Source organism: Protopterus annectens, chromosome 5.part0 (genome assembly GCF_019279795.1).
Source record: "Protopterus annectens isolate FY-2018-M chromosome 5.part0, PAN1.0, whole genome shotgun sequence".
Lineage (NCBI taxonomy): Eukaryota > Metazoa > Chordata > Ceratodontiformes > Protopteridae > Protopterus > Protopterus annectens.
Genome location: NC_056735.1, coordinates 1,867,988,429 through 1,868,006,957, shown reverse-complemented (window position 1 = coordinate 1,868,006,957; position 18,529 = coordinate 1,867,988,429). Strand labels below are relative to the sequence as shown.

Here is an 18,529-nt window from a genome sequence, read left to right as displayed (position 1 = left end):
CCAGTAACCGAAATCCCAGGGATGACATATGAAGACCATCTCTTGCAAAGCATCAAGGTCTGTCGGCCAAGTCATCCCAAGCTGACAGATACTGGATGCCTTTTGAATGACACCAGAAAGATCCCCTTTGAATGACACCAGAAACTAAGCCAATTGTTGAAATCAATCATTTTTGTTTGTATTGAGGTATCATCCTAGGCGAAGGTAAAATGTTGCTTAAGGCTAGGGACATACCTGCCTGAGACACAATCAGAGAGTTCAGTCATCTCTCTCGTCATATAGTCCAATGAGGTACATCTCAAGTCATTCACACCAACATGGACTATGAGAGAGTCAAAACAGTGCCTGTTGTTGACAGACTTGCATGTGCGTGTAATGTGGTAGATCCTGGCACCTGACAGACAGCTCACTGTGACCTTTTCCTTATCCAATCTGGTGAGAAGGACATCTGTGTGTCTCATAACTGAGTCACCTATGACTACGATGTTTGTTTTTGTGTTATGCCTTAGGGGCATGACTGGTGAGACACTGGTGTGTGATGCATTGTGTGTACTATGTTCTGCAAAGGATGTATTATGTGAAGTGTGTCTGTGTTTGAGAGGTCTCTAATGTTTAGGTAAACCTCTTGTAAGGACCTCTGCATATGTAGGTTTATATGTTGTTGGTTTGGTAGGTGCAGGAGGTGAGGTGTGTATGCTGACAACCTGCTTGGTATCAGATGAACTGACTGGTGGGTGAGTGAGCCTGGATTCCAGGTTCTTGATACAGATGCATCTCTCACATAATGAATTTGTGTGGACTAGAAGTCAAGTGGTGGGACTCCAAAGTGTAAAAGGAATTATAATTGTTTTAAAACTTAGTTAAAGGGGGAAGATAGGGGATGATTTTTAAATGTTACCCCCCAAGATGATGTTAACAATTAAAACTTTCCATTTTTTAAAGTATGTTATAAAAGTTAGACGTTTAACCATCTGTGTGACAGAACATGGAGCAATAATGGCAGCGAACATATTAGTTCCATAAAGAGAAGTTTATGTTAGAAGAATAGACTTGGAAATGTATAACAACTGCAGAGAATTTACCTTTTACTTGTTTTATTTACTCCTTCCTCACTGCAGACTATACTACAGCATGTGGTGTCATTCAACAAGATGCCTAACGGATAAGAATTGTATGGAAACCAAAACAATGTCACTGAAATGAAACTTGTACAAAGAAGAGTTTACCTGGAAACGTGAAATAAAAAGGACCACATTTAAAGTTACTGTTACTTCAGTAATAATATTGCGGGGGAGGGTAATTAAAGCTTGAGAATTACATCTGTTTGTTTACTACAGTTAATTAAGAAAGTAGGCAGTGCTTGCTAAGTTTGAATGGTTGGCATAAAGCAAAAACTGGATAAAAAAAGAAATGTGAGATATTGGGTCCCTATTAATTTGATGAAATGTTAGCTTTTCGAACTACAAAAGCTCGACAGCTAAAGATCGAAACGTCCAAACAGCGAACGATCAGCTAACCAAATTTTTTTCCCATGTAAAGAATTCGCTTGGCCGTTATACAAAACAAAAACCTTTCAACTTGAATTAAGTGAGGGGGCTTCGCACCCCACACCCCCCCCCTTACTAAATATACTAACTCCGAGATCGCTCCACATCAGGGAAAGGGCCAATTCCAGTTAACGACCAAGCAAATTCTTTCCCTGAGAAAAATTCACTTAGCTGGCCGTTTGCGGTTTGGCTCTTTCGATCTTTAGCTGTTGATCTTTTATTGTTCGACAAGCTAAAGTTTAGTCAAATTAATAGGGACCCCAGAATATTAATGAGGTGGAGCCTAAGTTGCAGATTTTTTTTATCTGGGAAACTTTAAGTCTGTGTATTAGTTTTGTTTATTCAAAAAAGAAAACCGATAACTCTTGACAAGTTTGAACTGCATGCTGAAAGTGAAATCTGGTTAAGAACAGTGAAAGAAATTCAGAATACTGAGGATGTGGAGCAAGACCTGAAAAAAGGAGAGATAAATGTAGACTGGTTGAGTTACTTGGCCCTAAGCACAAAGCGTGATGGTGTGGGTAAAAACAAAACTGATCATTTCCCCATATGAATAGATGAAGTGTGTGACAGAATTTAATGCTGCTCATCATGCTTCATGGGCTGGGAACGACGTAAAGTAAAAGTGCCAATGTCTCCTTCACCCTGTTAAGAAGCTAAAGGGAGGGATGTGGTTGTGCAAGAGCAGATGATAGCAGAACATAAAGAAAAGAGAATAGCAACAATAATCTAAGTAAAGGTGGAGAGAGGAAAACGACTAGTGAACCTAAGTTTGAATGTGGGATTAAAGTGATTTATTAGTTTACTGATCACTGAGAATGGGCATTTTTTTTTCTTTTATAGTGTAGACTAAATGCTGCAACAGGTAGCACAGTCATCTTGGGTGCTGGAGGATCAGGAGACTATGGTACTACTTCCAACTGAGGTGCATGGATTAATTCCCAAAATTGACACTGCAGTGCATCATAATGGGGAGCTGCACTCCTGAGTGTACCAGCCTTCGTATGAGATGTTAAACAGAGGTCCCATCTGCGTGAGGTCCTGGTAGTACAGGTGGATGTAAAATATCCCATGGAACCTATCAAAGGAAGACTGAATGTTCCCAGATGCCTACACCAAACTTCCCCTAGCAGTTAGTATAAACATCACCTCAGATCTCCCCTGAAAAAAGGTTACTAGCCTAGTGGATTACCCTGATCAACAAAAAAAAAGTTAAAACAATAAAAATACACAAACTATGCCTGTTCAGCTTGTCAAGGGTTTTTAAACGAAGAATGAAGCATTACAAATTAATAGTTGAAAGTTTTATGATAGAAAACATCTTACAAAAGGTGACCAGTTACTTAAAAGGAGAAGTTAAAGGATGCATATAAAAATGAATTTTAAGGACATAAGTGATTAATATTAAAGAAATGGCAAAATAAAGGTAGCAGTATGGAGGTATCCAGTTTTCATTTTTATTTGAGCGAAATAAAGGTGATGCATGTCAGTTATCATATTATGTTATTATGAAATGGATGAAAACAGGCCAGAATATTTCTGAATGCAAAATGCAAATTTGGCCCAAAAACATTACTGCTTTTTTGAAAATAAGAGAGATAATGTTATAGATTTTTGGTGACACATTAGTAGAAATTTCAACATTTGAAATGTGGAACCAAAGCTATCTGAATTGGGCCCTGGGCAGTCCCCAGAAATATGTCCCCCTCAACTCAAAGTTAATAAATAAAAATACAAATAAAAAAAATAAAACATAGAAAGAAAGTTATACATAATAGTGAAGATGTTCTGTTTTGTTCTACAGTAACAATTAAAAAAAGCAACAACAACCATAAAAAAGATGTGGCAAAATATCTTTGGTGACTTTCAAACTCTTAACTTACACTTAATGAAACAAACAGATAATTCCAATCCCAGTTCTGTTACTAAATACTGAATATATAAATAAATAAAAATACAAATAAAAAAAATAAAACATAGAAAGAAAGTTATACATAATAGTGAAGATGTTCTGTTTTGTTCTACAGTAACAATTAAAAAAAGCAACAATAACCATAAAAAAGATGTGGCAAAATATCTTTGGTGACTTTCAAACTCTTAACTTACACTTAATGAAACAAACAGATAATTCCAATCCCAGTTCTGTTACTAAATACTGAATATACTGAATGTTACTAAATACTGAATATACTCAAACAAATACAAAACCAGACAAGAGTTCATGTGGAATAGAAGTAAGCAAAATGATTTATGATTATAACTTATCACCACCACAACCATCTCCATATACAATACTTCAGATAAATAAAGGTTAAGTACTCACCATAATTATGCATCTGTGTTGTCCATTTTCATTATTCAACTGATAGGCACCCCTTTGTGTTTCCACCCCCAGTAGCCATGGTGACCATGGACACCTTCCAATTGGGGTGGAGTGGGGTGGGGTGAAGCATTTCTTGGGACAGACAGTCCAAGGCACGTGGTCCCAAGAACAGACCAATTTGCATATCAATGTTCTAGAGGTGAGGACGGTTCTCAGAGTTGCAGGCCTTTCAGGACTCCCTCCCACCGGGAACAATTGTTATCTAAACTGACATGTCTGTGGTTTGGTACACCAACAAAACAGGGGGGAACCCGATCCTATCCCCTTTATTGAGAAGCAATGACAGTGTGGCAGTGGGTGATCTCCAACCTCTTTCTTTTGGCAATGCACATTCCAGGGAAATCCAACATGCTAGCAGACAAACTCAGCAGGACCATTCTGATGCCTCGTGAGTGGTCTGATCTCTCAATCAATTAGTGGTGGAGAGGATTTTCCACCACTGGGGCCTACCTTGCTATTGTCTGTTTGCCTCTCCCCACCACAACAAATACAACAGGAATGAATAAAAATGACATCATCAGATCAATTTCTAATCAGTGAATGCAAAATCAAGTTCTTATATTAACAAATGAAGGGAAAACAGATTCATAAATCAATTTAACTGTAACTAATTCTTACCCTTGTAAATTTTGAGCACATCTCCTCAGCCTCTTTTATCATGTTTGCTCGTAACATGTACTTTGCACTCTTGGAATTAATAAATCTGTCAGCTGTATCCAAGGACTGTGCTTCCTCCATCCATTTGGCAGCCTCTTTTAAGTTACCTGCATGCTGTTTACAACACAGATATTAATGTGTGGGTAACAAACAGGATTTTTAAAACAAAGCTCATCTTTTATGGTCAGTTTTTAGGTACCACACTTCTACTATTCAGAAGAGAGAAACATCTGTACAGAAATTTTTAGGAACATATACACCTTGATTAATTACAGAAAAAGTATACTTAACTTTGACAAATACAGATGTTTCAAAACAAGTACTGTATAATGCAAGGCAATATCAAGAGGAAGATGGTATAAATCACGGATAGTGTGGTCATTTACATAAACAGAATAGGAAGTCACAACAGAACACCACCACCAGTAAGTGCTGCTATGTGCTACACATTGAAATACTGTTAACACCAAAGACCAAAGAAAGGTCAGAAGTACCAAGACAAAGCTTCAAAGAAAGTCATCCCAGACTTTAATTATCCATTTGGATACCCTGCCCTGAAAGTACATCAAGGGAAGTTAAAGAAAAGAAAAAAAAGAACATGGAGAAAAATAAGACACATACAGTAATGGCTCCAAATATGAGGAATCAGGCTAGGGTTACCACCTGTCCCACTTTGCGAGGGACAGTCCTTCTTTGGGCAGTTGTGTCCTGACAAAAAATATTAAAAATGGCAAATGTCCTGAGATTGTACGACATAATTATGTCCCATATTTTATGTAATAGTTGCATAAAACAGTTATTCCTGTATCTAAAATACCTAAATGTTACAAGAAACAAAATAAGCAACTAAACTGCTACAAGAATAAGCTTTTATTTAGGGAAAAGAGTAAAGTTCTATCCTTTGTACTGACCATGGGTATGTGTCGGCCTGTAAAATCTGATGTGTGTCCCGAAAATGTCCCACTTTGGCCATTTCAAAAGGTGGCAACCCTAAATCAGGCTCATCTGTTATGTTAACAAAAAAGGAAGGCCTGATCTTTCTCAGTCTTAAACAATATATTTTGATTGTTTCAGTAAAGGAGTCCTACCCCTACATGCTAAATTATAATATGGAAGATAGAAAAATGATGAAGAATCACTGTTTGAGGTGATCCAGTGTCCAAAGCTCCTCAAGCTGAATGCACTTAACCTTTGAACTCAGAAATATCAGAAGGCTGTAGCTCTATTCCCAATACCAGATGCTTGAAATTTATGTTCTAGTACTGATGCTGATGTACAACAGTACAGGGGTGCTACAGGCACCATCTATCAGATATGAAATACAAAAATTAGTTCCCATCTGCCTAAATTAGTGGTGCTTTAGGGGTTGTTTAAAAAAAAAAACATTGTTTAATTACGCTAGTTTCGTGATACTTTAAGATAAAGCACAGACTGTAACCCAGACTAGAATCATTAGCAACCAAGGCAATGGAGTAGCCAGAGAGGGTGAGAGTTAGTGGATGATGCTGATTTGACTATCTTGAGAGGAGACAGCCATGCTCACTGCTGTCCTGACGCATATCAGAGGATCTGCTAACATATAAAAAGCTCCAGCAGCCAATAGATCAGGCCTGGGAGTATCCATACCAAGCAGTATTTTGTGTGATAAGAAAACGTGTGGGACTATGTCTGTTTTACTGTGACTGCCGTTGACAGTTCATGTTTGGGATGTGGAAGGGCAGGGCCTTTACACTTGTCCTCTGTGGCTGGCCTGTATGACATCGTCCTCACTGATATTCACATGTCTCAAGATCACCTAGTCAATTAGGCAAGTGAAGGCAAGCTTAACAGTACACACCTGGAAATCTACCCCTAACCTGTGTTTTAACAGCTTAGGATGACAGGGGAAACATGGAAACCCTGTCAAGGAAAAGGCCTTATTGTTGGCAGGCATGAAGGTAAGAAAAAGCATTAAAAGAAATCCTGAAATAATTACTAGAAGAAAACAGAAGTTTATTAAAATCAACTAAAATCAAGAAATACTATATATCAAGAACTTAAAAATCACAATCCAACATATTTATAGTTTTCATGCCACTGCACATTTCATCAAATCCACCATCTTCAGTTTATCCATTCAGTACAGAAAAAAATAATTTCATCTTGGTTACAAAATCTTTAATACACTCATCTTTCCGAGAGAAAAACATACAACTTTTCTACTATATAATTTCATATCTGTTTTTTGTACCTCTCAACAATGTTCAGACCATTAGCCTTACCTACCAGGATACGTTTGTCCCCTAAATCCCAACAATATGGCATCACTTTTCCAGCCCAGGGCTGCCTGTATTTAAAGGCAAAGATAGGCCCCGACTGTCACCAGTCTAGAGAAAATACAGTTGTAAAAGTTGCACTTACCATAACAGTAGATGTTAGAATTCCTCAGTGCTGCGGTAGCCTTTAGCTATTTCGGTTGTATCCTGCCCAGGATGCAACAATCTGCCAACTTCACAAAACCTCTGGCTCCCTCCCATACCTAAACTTTGACTGCTGACTGGCTAGTAACTTGGAGGGAATTTAGCAGACTGAATGCAGACTTCAGTACTTTCTTGCTGACGAGGGGAAGCAGCTCTGAGGCTTCACAGAAGCAGCAATTGGCTTCAAATCTTTTCTGGCAGATGTCCCCACAGGAAGTCCTTCCACACAAATTATTGCCCTGTAAAGAAAATATGTATTTTATTTGCTGACTAAAAGTGGTGCTTCCCCTTTATGAAAACCAGCATTATTATACAGTATCAGAAGCTTTCCTGTCGGGGATTGCGATTTTTAGAAAAGGGCTTATTTTTGAATATTGGCCCATAATTTGTATGTGCTTTTACTTTTGAAAAGGGACTGTGTGTGTGTGTGTGTGTGTGTGTGTGTGTGTGTGTGTGTGTGTGTGTGTGTGTCGTGGCACTAGATCTTACCCTCTGTTCAGGCTTGCTATGATGTTTTGGAAGGCAGCTATTCAGCATTGTTTAACCCTCCAGGAATCTGATTTTCAATCAGCGCAAAATGTAGTGCTAGACAAGCTGAAAAGGACCATGACAGCCCCTCGTGCATGGAAGCTGAGCAATGGTATCTCTCAGGAAATGATCGAGCTGTTAGGAACACCTTAAATAAATCTGTTCACCTCCCTTCAAAATAAGCAACTAAACAAATTCTGCACAGGGATGCCTTGAAGGCAGGCCTGAAAAACAGATGCATTTTTATTCCCATGGTCGTGGATGGTCCTTTACTCATTTCTGCCCTTTCGAGTGACTTCCAGCATAATTCTGAAGATTCAGAAGGTCTCAAAAACAAAATCACTTGAAACAGACAACATTGGGTCATCCCTGTATTTAGATTTAGCTAAGGGCAGTTATCACAAGCTTCCTCACAGAAGTATACCAGGCTAATGACCCAGATAGGCCTTTTTTTACCCTTGCTTCCCAGAAGTATTGGGCAGGTTTTGTTCCCTTAGGTTGATGTCAGGGGGGTGTATATATATATATATATAACTTGGCCATCCTGAAAAGATTTTCTAGTTGGTGCCTCACCAATAACAAGGCCTCTACCAAGGATCATGTACCACTGTTTTTTAAATGTGTGTGAGTTACTTTTCTATGGTCTTTCTTAGTCCTCTACCAAGATTCATCTAGTGGCCATTTCGGCATGTCTGACCATGAATCCTCTCTAATTTTGGTAAAACAGTTTCTAAATTGTTTTCTTTATATTTTAGACCACTTAAAACAGGAGTCTCCTTCTTGGGATATTAACTTTGTACTGGAAAGGTTAACTACATTCCCCATTGAACTGGCTCTTCAGGCTGATTTAAGGATCATGACATGGAAGACAACACTTCTTACTGCTTTGACTGCTGCAGGAAGAGATCTGAGTTGCAAGCTCTCATGGTGGGTGAACCCTATCTGGTCTTTTATAAAGTCAATGTCAGATTAAAAACAAACCCCTCATTTATGCTAAATGTTGATTCAGAGTTTACTTTGAAACAAGCCATCAATCTCCATGTGCTTTATCCAGATCTTTAGGATCAGAGAGAAAGCATTTTACATACTCTGGGTGTAAATCAGGCACAACCCTAACAAAACTAAGCCCTTTAGAAAAGCTGATCAGCTATTTATTTCTTATGATAGGACAAAGAAAGGACAATTTGTGTCATACTTCATTATCCACAAAATGAACTGCACCAGAACTACTAGCTCTAAGGATTTAAACTTTGCTTGCGACTTAAACAGAACATGTTGGGGGGGATAAGTATGTATTTCATAGAATCCCCATTCTCTGGAATAGGTTTCCAATCCATGAGAAGCACAGCCCTTCTCTAACTCAATTCAAGTGCAACCCGGCCCAGTGGATGGAAAAATCAGAAATTTTCCCTTGGTCTGGCACCTGTCTCTGATGGACAGAGGCAGCCAATAAATCATGGCTTAACTAACATACACCCTTTAAAATTTCTAAGGCACAATAACATATGGAATACATTTGAGATGCATGGCTAGGTTTTTAAATACTGCAGTCAAAGTTATCTTAGTAAACACCCATGAACAGACTATTTTGAGATGGTTACAAATCTATTCCAGGTATTATCAAGGCACATTCTACTACAGCCTTGGCTTCCACAATGACACACTGAGAAGGTCTAGACTTTAGAAGCATTCCAGACAGTTACATGGTTCTCTGTACATACTTTTACAGAGCATTACAAACTTGATTTTTTTTCCAGCTCTAGGGCTGGTATTGCAAGAAACATTCTCCAGCGACTCCTGGAACATTATCCTTCACGTTCTAGGTTGCATTGGCCTTGGTAATCAACCCAAATAGCCAAAGGCTACTGCAGCAGTGAGAATGATGAACATAATACAATTATGTCAGCTGCGCTTACCATAACATATGTTAGAATCCCCCACTACTGCAGTAGCCACACCCACCCACCCTCCAACCCCCTACTTCAGTATATTGTTAGTTTTTGGGTTATAAAGTTATTTCTCACTGTTTACACCTTTTAGACGTTCAGGAGGAGTAGGTTCTCTCTCTCTTTCTGTATGGGCAGTAAAGTCCTGAAGATGTCTCCACTTTGATAGCCGATTTCCCTCCACAGGGCTAGTCAATCGATAGAATGCAGGTGTGGAAAGCAGACAAAGTCGGAGACTGGAAACCAAATCATATCTTATTACTTGCCTTCTAAGCATCTGAAATCAAGTGCTCTTAACAATTCATCTCAATGTATTCCTGGTAATCTCTAGTCATTTGACTATATACTAATGGGTAAAATAGATGCGGTGAGCTTTGAGGGTATAGCTCTCTTGCAGATATTTGTTTTTCTTTCATTACTTGCGGGAAACCAGGCAAACCTGTACAAAGTGGTAACATTAGACAATGTCCACAGCGCGATCCACTACTACTTAGTTTTATGTACTTATTTTCATTATGATCTGCATGAGGGTAGGGTTACCTGTACCAACAAGCTGAAATACATTACCATGGCCATTTTTATACAACTTGTGGTGATTAAACATCACAGGTGATTACCAAAGAGGCTACTTTTTTGGGCGGACTGACAATTGGAGATAAAGGCAAAGAACGATAACGGTGCTCACAATAAAGAGATCACTATTGTGTCTTGGTGGAGAACTGCATTGTGTCCAAGAGCTACAAGACAAAATACTTCACACTCATCATTTGTTCTTTCACTTTCATGGTAATCTAACATAAGAGACCCATGCTTTTTAATATTTTTATTAATAACTTTCACACTGCTATCCCCAATAACAAAATTATTCAATACGCAGACGATTCAACCTTAGTCTGCTCTGCCTCAAACATCTCTTCTCAAAACCGAAGCTGCCTTCTCAACCACTGAAAACTGGATGCGCCAAAACGACCTCTCCCTTAACGCTAACAAATCCAAATTTCTCCTCTTCTCCCCCAGAAAGTCATACTCCTATGACAAAGACACTTTCAAAGTCCTTAGTAACTCCAACTCCACTATTGAAGTGGTTCCCTCTGCCAAACTTCTTGGTGTTAGTAGTCGATGAATTCCTAAAGTTCGACATACACATTCAACAAAATATTAAGAAAACCCATCAAAAACTAGGCATGCTATATAGGAATAATCGCTTTCTCTCTCACTCCACCAGGCACACTTTGGCCACTACCTACCTTTTGCCCTCATTATTATATGGAGCTCCTCTCCTAACCAACTTGTCATTCATCCACCATCACCTCCAAACTAGAAAGCTGCTAGAATAAAATCTCTAAATTTGCCTCCAACTGTAAAAATTCCACCCACCATTGCCTTTCCCTTCAATCCCTAAATTGGCTAGAACTACTAAACTATCTGCAGCTCACCACAGCGCACAAACTTATATTTCAGCCATCTAACTCTCCTGCCCTAGCTAACATCCTTCTACCCTACATCCCCAATAGAACTCTCAGATCCGAACATCAAAACCTGATTGCTATCAATAAACCTAAAAGTCCAGCTGGCCAACTTCTCTTCTCCTTCACTATTGGCAAGACTTGGAACTCTCTCCCTTCCTCTTTAAGAACAATATGAAACTCTGAAAATTTCAAAACTCAGCTTTTCAAACATCTGGCCACTAAGTGGAAATGCTCCTGTCTTCACCCTACCTAAAACTATACAAGAATACACCGATATCCTACCTAGAATGTAAAAAGGTGAGGCAGTGCATATAGTCTACCCCACCTAAAAATTATCCAAGAACACATTGATATCCCACATGGAATGTACCCTTGCTCTCAAAATGTCCTACAATTATTTATCTTTGAACCCCCTTGTGTAAATACTGTAAATAGATTTTCTTAACTCTCTTCTCTATGTGCTTATATAATGCATTTTCTCAAATTACTCTATACAAATAGCTTTATAAATGTACAACCTTTTTAGAATGTGCTTATGTGCTTATATAATGCATTTTCTCAAATTACTCTATAAGAACAGCTTTATAATTGTATAACCTTTTTAGAATAACCTTAGTGAAGTTGTATTTGACTATTTTGTAATAATGAATGTTCCTATTGTACAAACTGGTCACCTCAATGTATTACTTATATTTTTTCATATTTTGTAATTTGTATTTGTATTTTTGGAGCTTTTCTCCCCGGGCCTCCACTGAAAACGGCTCCCCAGGGCCCAGTGGACCTCCCCGGTAATCAAACTGGAAATAATAATAATAAATAAGAGGGGTACAAACAGGGTGGCTATCTTTTGGGGAGAGATAAAGAGGCAGAATATTTGTGAAAATACAAGACAGTCACATAATGTGGCCAGCTTAAAGGAAGTTTGTGTGCTTAAGAACAAGCTGAAATTCACATGCAAGATCACTATGCCTTTCACTTTTTCATAATAAACCTCTGCTTACAGGGCCAGATGAAATTTGCAAAATACCAAATGTCTGAGCAACTGAAGCATGGGAAGTAGGGTTACCACCTGCCCCACTTTACGAGGGACAGTCCCTCTTTGGGCACTTGTGTCCTGACAAAATATTGTAAAAATGGCAAATGTCCTGAGATTTTAGGACAAAATTATTTCCTATATTTTATGTAATAGTTGCATAAAACAGTTATTCTGTATCTAAAATACCTAAGTGTTATAAGAAACAGAATAAGCAACTAAAATGCTACAAGAATAAGCTTTTATTTAGGCAAAAAAGTCAAGTTCTAACCTTTGTACTGACCGTGGGTATGTGCCGGCCTGTAAAATCTGATGTTTGTACCAAAAATGTCCCACTTTGGCCATTTGAAAAGGTGGCAACCCTAATGGGAAGAGGTGAGTCAAACACAGTGAAGTGTACACTGAAACTCCTCAGGGCAGAACAAGTATCTTTTTTTCTATTTAATCAACTTACTGTTATTCTCTGACAGTTCCATAATGTAGTCCCAAAGGAGGACAGAGAAACAGCCTTACTATATCAGTATGTCTAAAAGTATTCACTGCTACCGTCTGATATTTTGCATTGTACCTGGTTTCCAGATGAACGACTGTTCTGAACTTCTGCAAAGCACAGTGATGGCCTGAAATACTTCTTTCCTGACTTGCATGTTGATCAGAAGTAATAATTACATATACTTCACCAGAAAAATATTTGTTTCCAGTTGTAACATGCCATGGCTACAATGCAATGCTTTCATGCAGCTAAAGCTGAGTCAAATTCAATGGTGTGTTGCACTGGAAGCTCTGTAAACAGAAATGCAGCCTTAATTTTTGTATCTGAATCCCCATTATTGTTTCCTAAAAGTTTCATACGAAAGTCTCAGATATGGACTGAGATAAGGCATTTTACAGATTGACACTGCATCAGTATGCCTACATTTATTCACTTTTACACTCTGACCTATGCATTAGACACATTTTCCACAGCGAGTGCTATTTTGAGCTTTTGCTCAGTGTGGAGAGCACAGTAACAAACTAGAATATGCAAAAAAGTCAATAATATAAAATAATAATTATATATTTTCACCAGAAAAGTGGTTTTCTGCAGTATAACATGTTGTGGCTATGGTGACATCCTTTCAAGTGGCTAAAGCTGTCTGGCCAACTTCAGAAGTGCACTGCACTGGAACCTGTGGCTAAAACAGTAGTCTTATGTACTTTCTACTTCTGATCACTCTTTTGTTAGCACCCAAAAGTTTCATAATGAAAGCTTAAACAGAGGTTGGGGGGGGGGGGTGGACTGACAGCCTTTCAAAGACAGGTATTAGTGACATTAGTTCATTTGTATTTACTGCCGCAGTCTGACATTATGCACTACATGTGGATTTCAACTGTGGGTGCCAATCTGAACTTCTGCTCAGTATACAGAGAAAAACGATAATTAAGAATGCGTTTTTACTGAGGTATCAATACATCAGAAGGAAAAATCCTACTGATGTCTCCTGTATACATAATTTCTTTTTCCAATGGACTTATGACCCCCAACAAGAGCTTAGATTTGCACAGTAAACTGCATGACATAAAAATAACATTATGTATGTGCCCCTACTGCTGAAAACATGCATTTTTTTAGTAAATGGTCATGATTTATTATTCTGAGAAATTACCTATAATATTTTATACAATTAAAGACCATTTTTGATTACTATGTACCACCAGAAGTCTTACAAAGCCATTTGAGTACTCTGTGTTCGCCATTCAGTTCAAAAAAAGTGTACAGTTTCTCATTTTTTAAGCTAACTCAGTAAATGTTTGAATCATACATTTGCTGTGTTCTTATGAAATCAGAAAGTATAGCTGTGTAACATCATACCATAATGACAGATGTCCTTCTCTTCACTGTTGCAGTGTTCATAACGTGAGGGATTTCTTGCCAAGGGTGACCCATCGTCTGGCCAGTATACCAAAGCCTTTTACTACTTACAAGTACGTGGGACGTAGCATGTATGCTCCCTGTGTACATGGGGCATAAATGCGATGTCCGCACAGACTATCCTTAGAACTGAATGACTAGAAAGAACACTAATCCAAGGAAACAAAGAACTGAATTATACATCCATAAGAAAAAAACAATACCCAGGGGGTTAGGAGGGATACACAGAATATTGCAACAGTGAAGACGACTTCCATCATTATGGTAAGACTTTACATAACTATGCTAAGTCCTTCTGTTCTACTGTTGCAGTATTCATACCATGTGGGAGAGTACCAAAGCTCATGAAGAAACTTGGGAGGAGGAAGGGGCAGTAGAGCTCTCCAGAAAGCCACGAAGAAGGGCCCTAGCAAAACTAGCTCTAGCTCTGGAGATTCCATCCAACTTGCAGTGTTTGGTGAAAGTATGTACAAAAATCCAGGTAGCTGCTTCAAGAATAGAAATGGTGTCCAAACCCTTGAAAAAATCATCAGAAGAAGCCACAGCCTTAGGAGAACGATCCTTAACAGAAAATGTAAGGCTCTTACCATGAGAAACATAACAAAAAGAAATAGTCTTAGAAATCCAAGGGGAAATAGTTTGCTTCGAAAAGTACAGTTGTGTACACTTACCATAAATGTAGATGTTCGAGTGTATTCACTGTTGCAGTCATTATATTTGGGTAATCTGCTGGCAGGTTGCCCTCAGTCGGCCTGAATCCCAATGTCTTGGGTCCTGCGTCGGTTGCTCCCTTCTCTTCCATGACGTCAGGCTGTCAGGGGTATAAAACATGCAGCAGACGCCATTTTCTTTAGTTTTTCTTGCCCCCGAGGTCAGGTACCCCCAAAAAGGTAACAATATTATTTATATATATATATATATATATATATATATATATATATATATATATATATATATATATATTCATGCATCAATATAAACTTTACCTTCATCTACAAGCAAATACACCACATAGGTTGTAGAAGACAGAGTAGGAAAGATAACTTTAGAATGCAGGGGGATGGCGGAAGGGTAACCTGGACTGCAACAGTGAATACACTCAAACATCTACATTTATGGTAAGTGTACACAACTGTACTATGTTCTTCGTGTTTCACTGTTGCAGTCATTATATTTGGGTAGAATCCCAAAGCTATGGCAGGGGGGCTGGAGCTAAACAGCATTCGGTGCAGATATAAGACCCTGCAGCACTGCAGTGGCAAAGCCTGCCCTGGACTTAGGGTAGAGAGGCAAATGGTAATGCTTTGTAAAGGTGTGAACAGAACTCCAAGTAGCAGCGTCTAGAATGTCTTTGGTTGGTACTCCTCTGAGAAAGGCTGCTGAAGTAGCTGCAGCTCTGGTGGAATGAGACCTAATGCCCTTGGGCACAGGTTTACCATGGTGTAAGTAGCAGAAACGGATGCAGTGGCTTATCCACTTTGAAATTGTCTGCTTTGAAATGGCCTTTCCTTCTGATCCTGCAGCATATGACACTAGTAATTGCTCATTTTTTCTTAGAGCTTTAGTCCTGCTCAAGTAGAATCTTAGCTGTCTGTGTACATCCAAGGAATGCAGAATTCTCTCCCCTTTGTTCTGCAGATTTGGATAAAAAGTTGGCAGATGAATTGCTTGGTTAAGAGCCACACTGGAAACCACTTTAGGCATACATAAATGTAGGATTTGTCCTCAGATACACCCTGTCTGGGTAAAATATGATAAAAGGCTCTACAGCCATGAGGGCCTGTAGCTCTGAAACTCTTCTTTCTGAAGTAATTGCTAGTAGCAGAGCTGTCTTTCATGATAAGAATTTTATATCAGCTGTAGCAGCTGGTTCAAATGGAGGCAGGGTGAGCTTTTCCAACACATAATTGAGGTCCCATGCAGGAAGTGGTGCTCTTCTAGGAGGCCTTAAATGTTTGGCTCCTCTAAGATACTGCTTTAGTAAAGGATGAGAAAAGATTGGTGGCTCTGTATTGTAATGAGCCGAAATGGCAGAGGCATGGATTTTGACTGATGAGAAAGATAGGCCTTTGTCAAGCATCTCAGTTAAGTATTGTAATATCTGAGGAATATGTGGTTCTGCTGTGTCAGTTCCTTGTGCTTGATTCCATGCACAGAATCTCTTCCATTTGTCAGTATAAGATTATCTAGTACTAGGCATTCTGGCTTCCAAAATGACATCCATCACAGCTTTACTGAGAGGTGTCGTTTGTATGATTACATGATTAGCCATGCTGCCAGGATCAGGGTCTGTAGTTGACTGTGCAGGATCTGACTGTTTTGCCGGGACAGTAGTTGCGGTCTTTGAGGCAAGGTCCAAGCTGGGTATTGAGACAAGTTCCTTAGGACTGGGTACCAGTATTGGCAATTAATATCATCTTTGGCTTCTCTTGTCTGACTTTTAGGAGGACCTTGGGTAGAAGAGGCAGAGGAGGAAAGGCGTAAACTGATAGGTTTTTCCAACTGAAGGATAGGGCACTCACTTTCCATGCTTGTCTGTGATAAGTCCTTGTGCAGAATTTGTCCAGTTGATAATTTTGAGGAGAGGCAAATAGATCTATGTCTGGGCTCCCCCATTTCTCAGCTATCATGCTCAAGACTTGTGGATTTAGTTTCCACTTGTGAGGATCCATAAGGTTTCTGCTTAAATTGTCTGCCAGAGTGGTTTGTTTTCCTGGCAGGAATTGAACTTGGAGACGTATTTGTTACGTCAAAGCTGTGTCCCACAGTGCCATGGCTAATCTGCAAAGGGGGTGTGAGTGTGTTCCCCCTTGCTTGTTTATATACCACATGACTGAGGTGTTGTCCGTCTATCATTAGTTGTCCTGGATGAAGTTAAGTCCTTGAAGGCTGTTAGGGCATTTTGAACAGCTAGCATCTCTTTCTGGTTGATATGCAGATGCATTTGTTTTGGTGCCCATATGCCTTGAATGCATCTTCCTGCCATGTGGGCCCCCCAGGCATAATCTGATGCGTCTGTTGTTGAGGTTTGGCTGGCAGGGGGTAGAGTGAAGGGCCGTCCCATGTTTTGATGACAGGCCTTTGCTCACCATAGAAACTCCTGTTGCAGGCAGGGAATGAGATGAATCATTGTTTCCAGACTGTGTGAATGCCACTAAAAGTTGCTCAGTCTTTCTGAAAGCTTTAGTTTTGTCCAAGTAGAAGTGTAGCTGTCTGTGTATGTCCAAAGAATGCAGACGTCTCTCTCCTTTATTCTGGGGATTTGCATAAAATGTAGGCAAATAAATGGTTTGATTGAGAGCCACTCTGGATACTACCTTAGGCATAAATGTTGGGTTTGTCCTTAGAGAAACCCTGTCCGGATGGAGAATGATAAAAGGTTCCACAGCCATTAATACCTGTAACTCTGAAACTCCTCTTGCTGAAGTTATTGTTAGGAGCAGAGCTGTTTTCCATGATAAGAATTTTATCTCGGCTGTATTGGCTGGCTCAAAAGGAGGCAGTGTGAGTTTTTCCAAGACAAAGCTGTGGTCCCATGCAGGTATTGGTGCTCCTCTTGGGGGTCTTATGTTTTTGGCCCCTCTGAGGTACTGCCTTAGTAATGGATGTGAAAAAATAGGTGGGTCCGTATTGTAATAAGCTGAAATGGCAGAGGCATGGATCTTAATTGATGAGAAGGATAGGCCTTTGTCCAACATCTCAGTTTGGTATTGCAAAATCTGAGGAATATTTGGTACAGATGTGTCAATTCCTTGTGCCTGGTTCCAAACACATAATCTTTTCCATTTTTCCGCATAAGATTTTCTCGTACTGGGCCTCCTGGCCTCCAAAATAACATCCATCACTGCTTTAGAAAGCGGTGTGCTTTGAATGGTTACATTATCCGCCATGTTGCCAGATTTAGGGTCCTGAATTGGCTGTGCAGAATCTGATTGTTTCGCTGGGTCAGTAAGTGAGGAATTAGAGGCAATGTCCAGGCTGGGCCTTAAAATAAGCTTTTTAGGATTGGGTACCAGTGCTGGCATGGCCAGTCTGGGGCAATCAGAATCATTCTTGGCTTCTCTTGTCTGACCTTGAGGAGTACCTTTGGGAGGAGAGGCAGAAGAGGAAAGGCATATACCGTTATACTTTTCCAGCTGAATGACAGAGCATCCACTTTCCATGCTTGCTTGTGATAAGTCCTTGTGCAGAATTTCTGTAGTTGGCAGTTGTGAGGGAAGGCAAATAGATCTATGTCTGGGCATCCCCATTCCTTTGTTATTATGCTGAAGACTTGTGGATCCAGTTTCCACTCGTGGGGATCCGTAAGGTTTCTGCTTAGTTCGTCTGCCAGAGTATTGTTCTTTCCTGGCACAAATTGTGCTTGCAGGTGTACTTGATAAGTCAATGCTGTGTCCCACAAAGTCATGGCTTATCTGCAGAGGGGGTAGGAATGTGTGCCTCCCTGCTTGTTTATGTACCACATGACTGTAGTATTGTCCATCCTTATCAGTAGTTGTCCTGGATGGAGAAGATCCTTGAAAGCTGTCAGGGCATTCTGAACAGCTAGCATCTCTTTTTGATTGATATGTAGATGCATTTAGCTGGTGGACCAT

The 18,529-nt window shown here is 39.5% G+C and overlaps 1 protein-coding gene across 1 annotated transcript in view; it reads right to left on the bottom strand.

The window, feature by feature from the left end:
* Window positions 1-18,529, bottom strand: part of NAA16 (N-alpha-acetyltransferase 16, NatA auxiliary subunit) — a 2,694,704-nt gene that overhangs the window by 1,147,550 nt on the left and 1,528,625 nt on the right. The window contains exon 12 of the mRNA XM_044071699.1: window positions 4,549-4,701. Within this exon, the coding sequence (XP_043927634.1) occupies window positions 4,549-4,701 (153 nt within the window). The remainder of the gene's footprint in view (window positions 1-4,548; window positions 4,702-18,529) is intronic.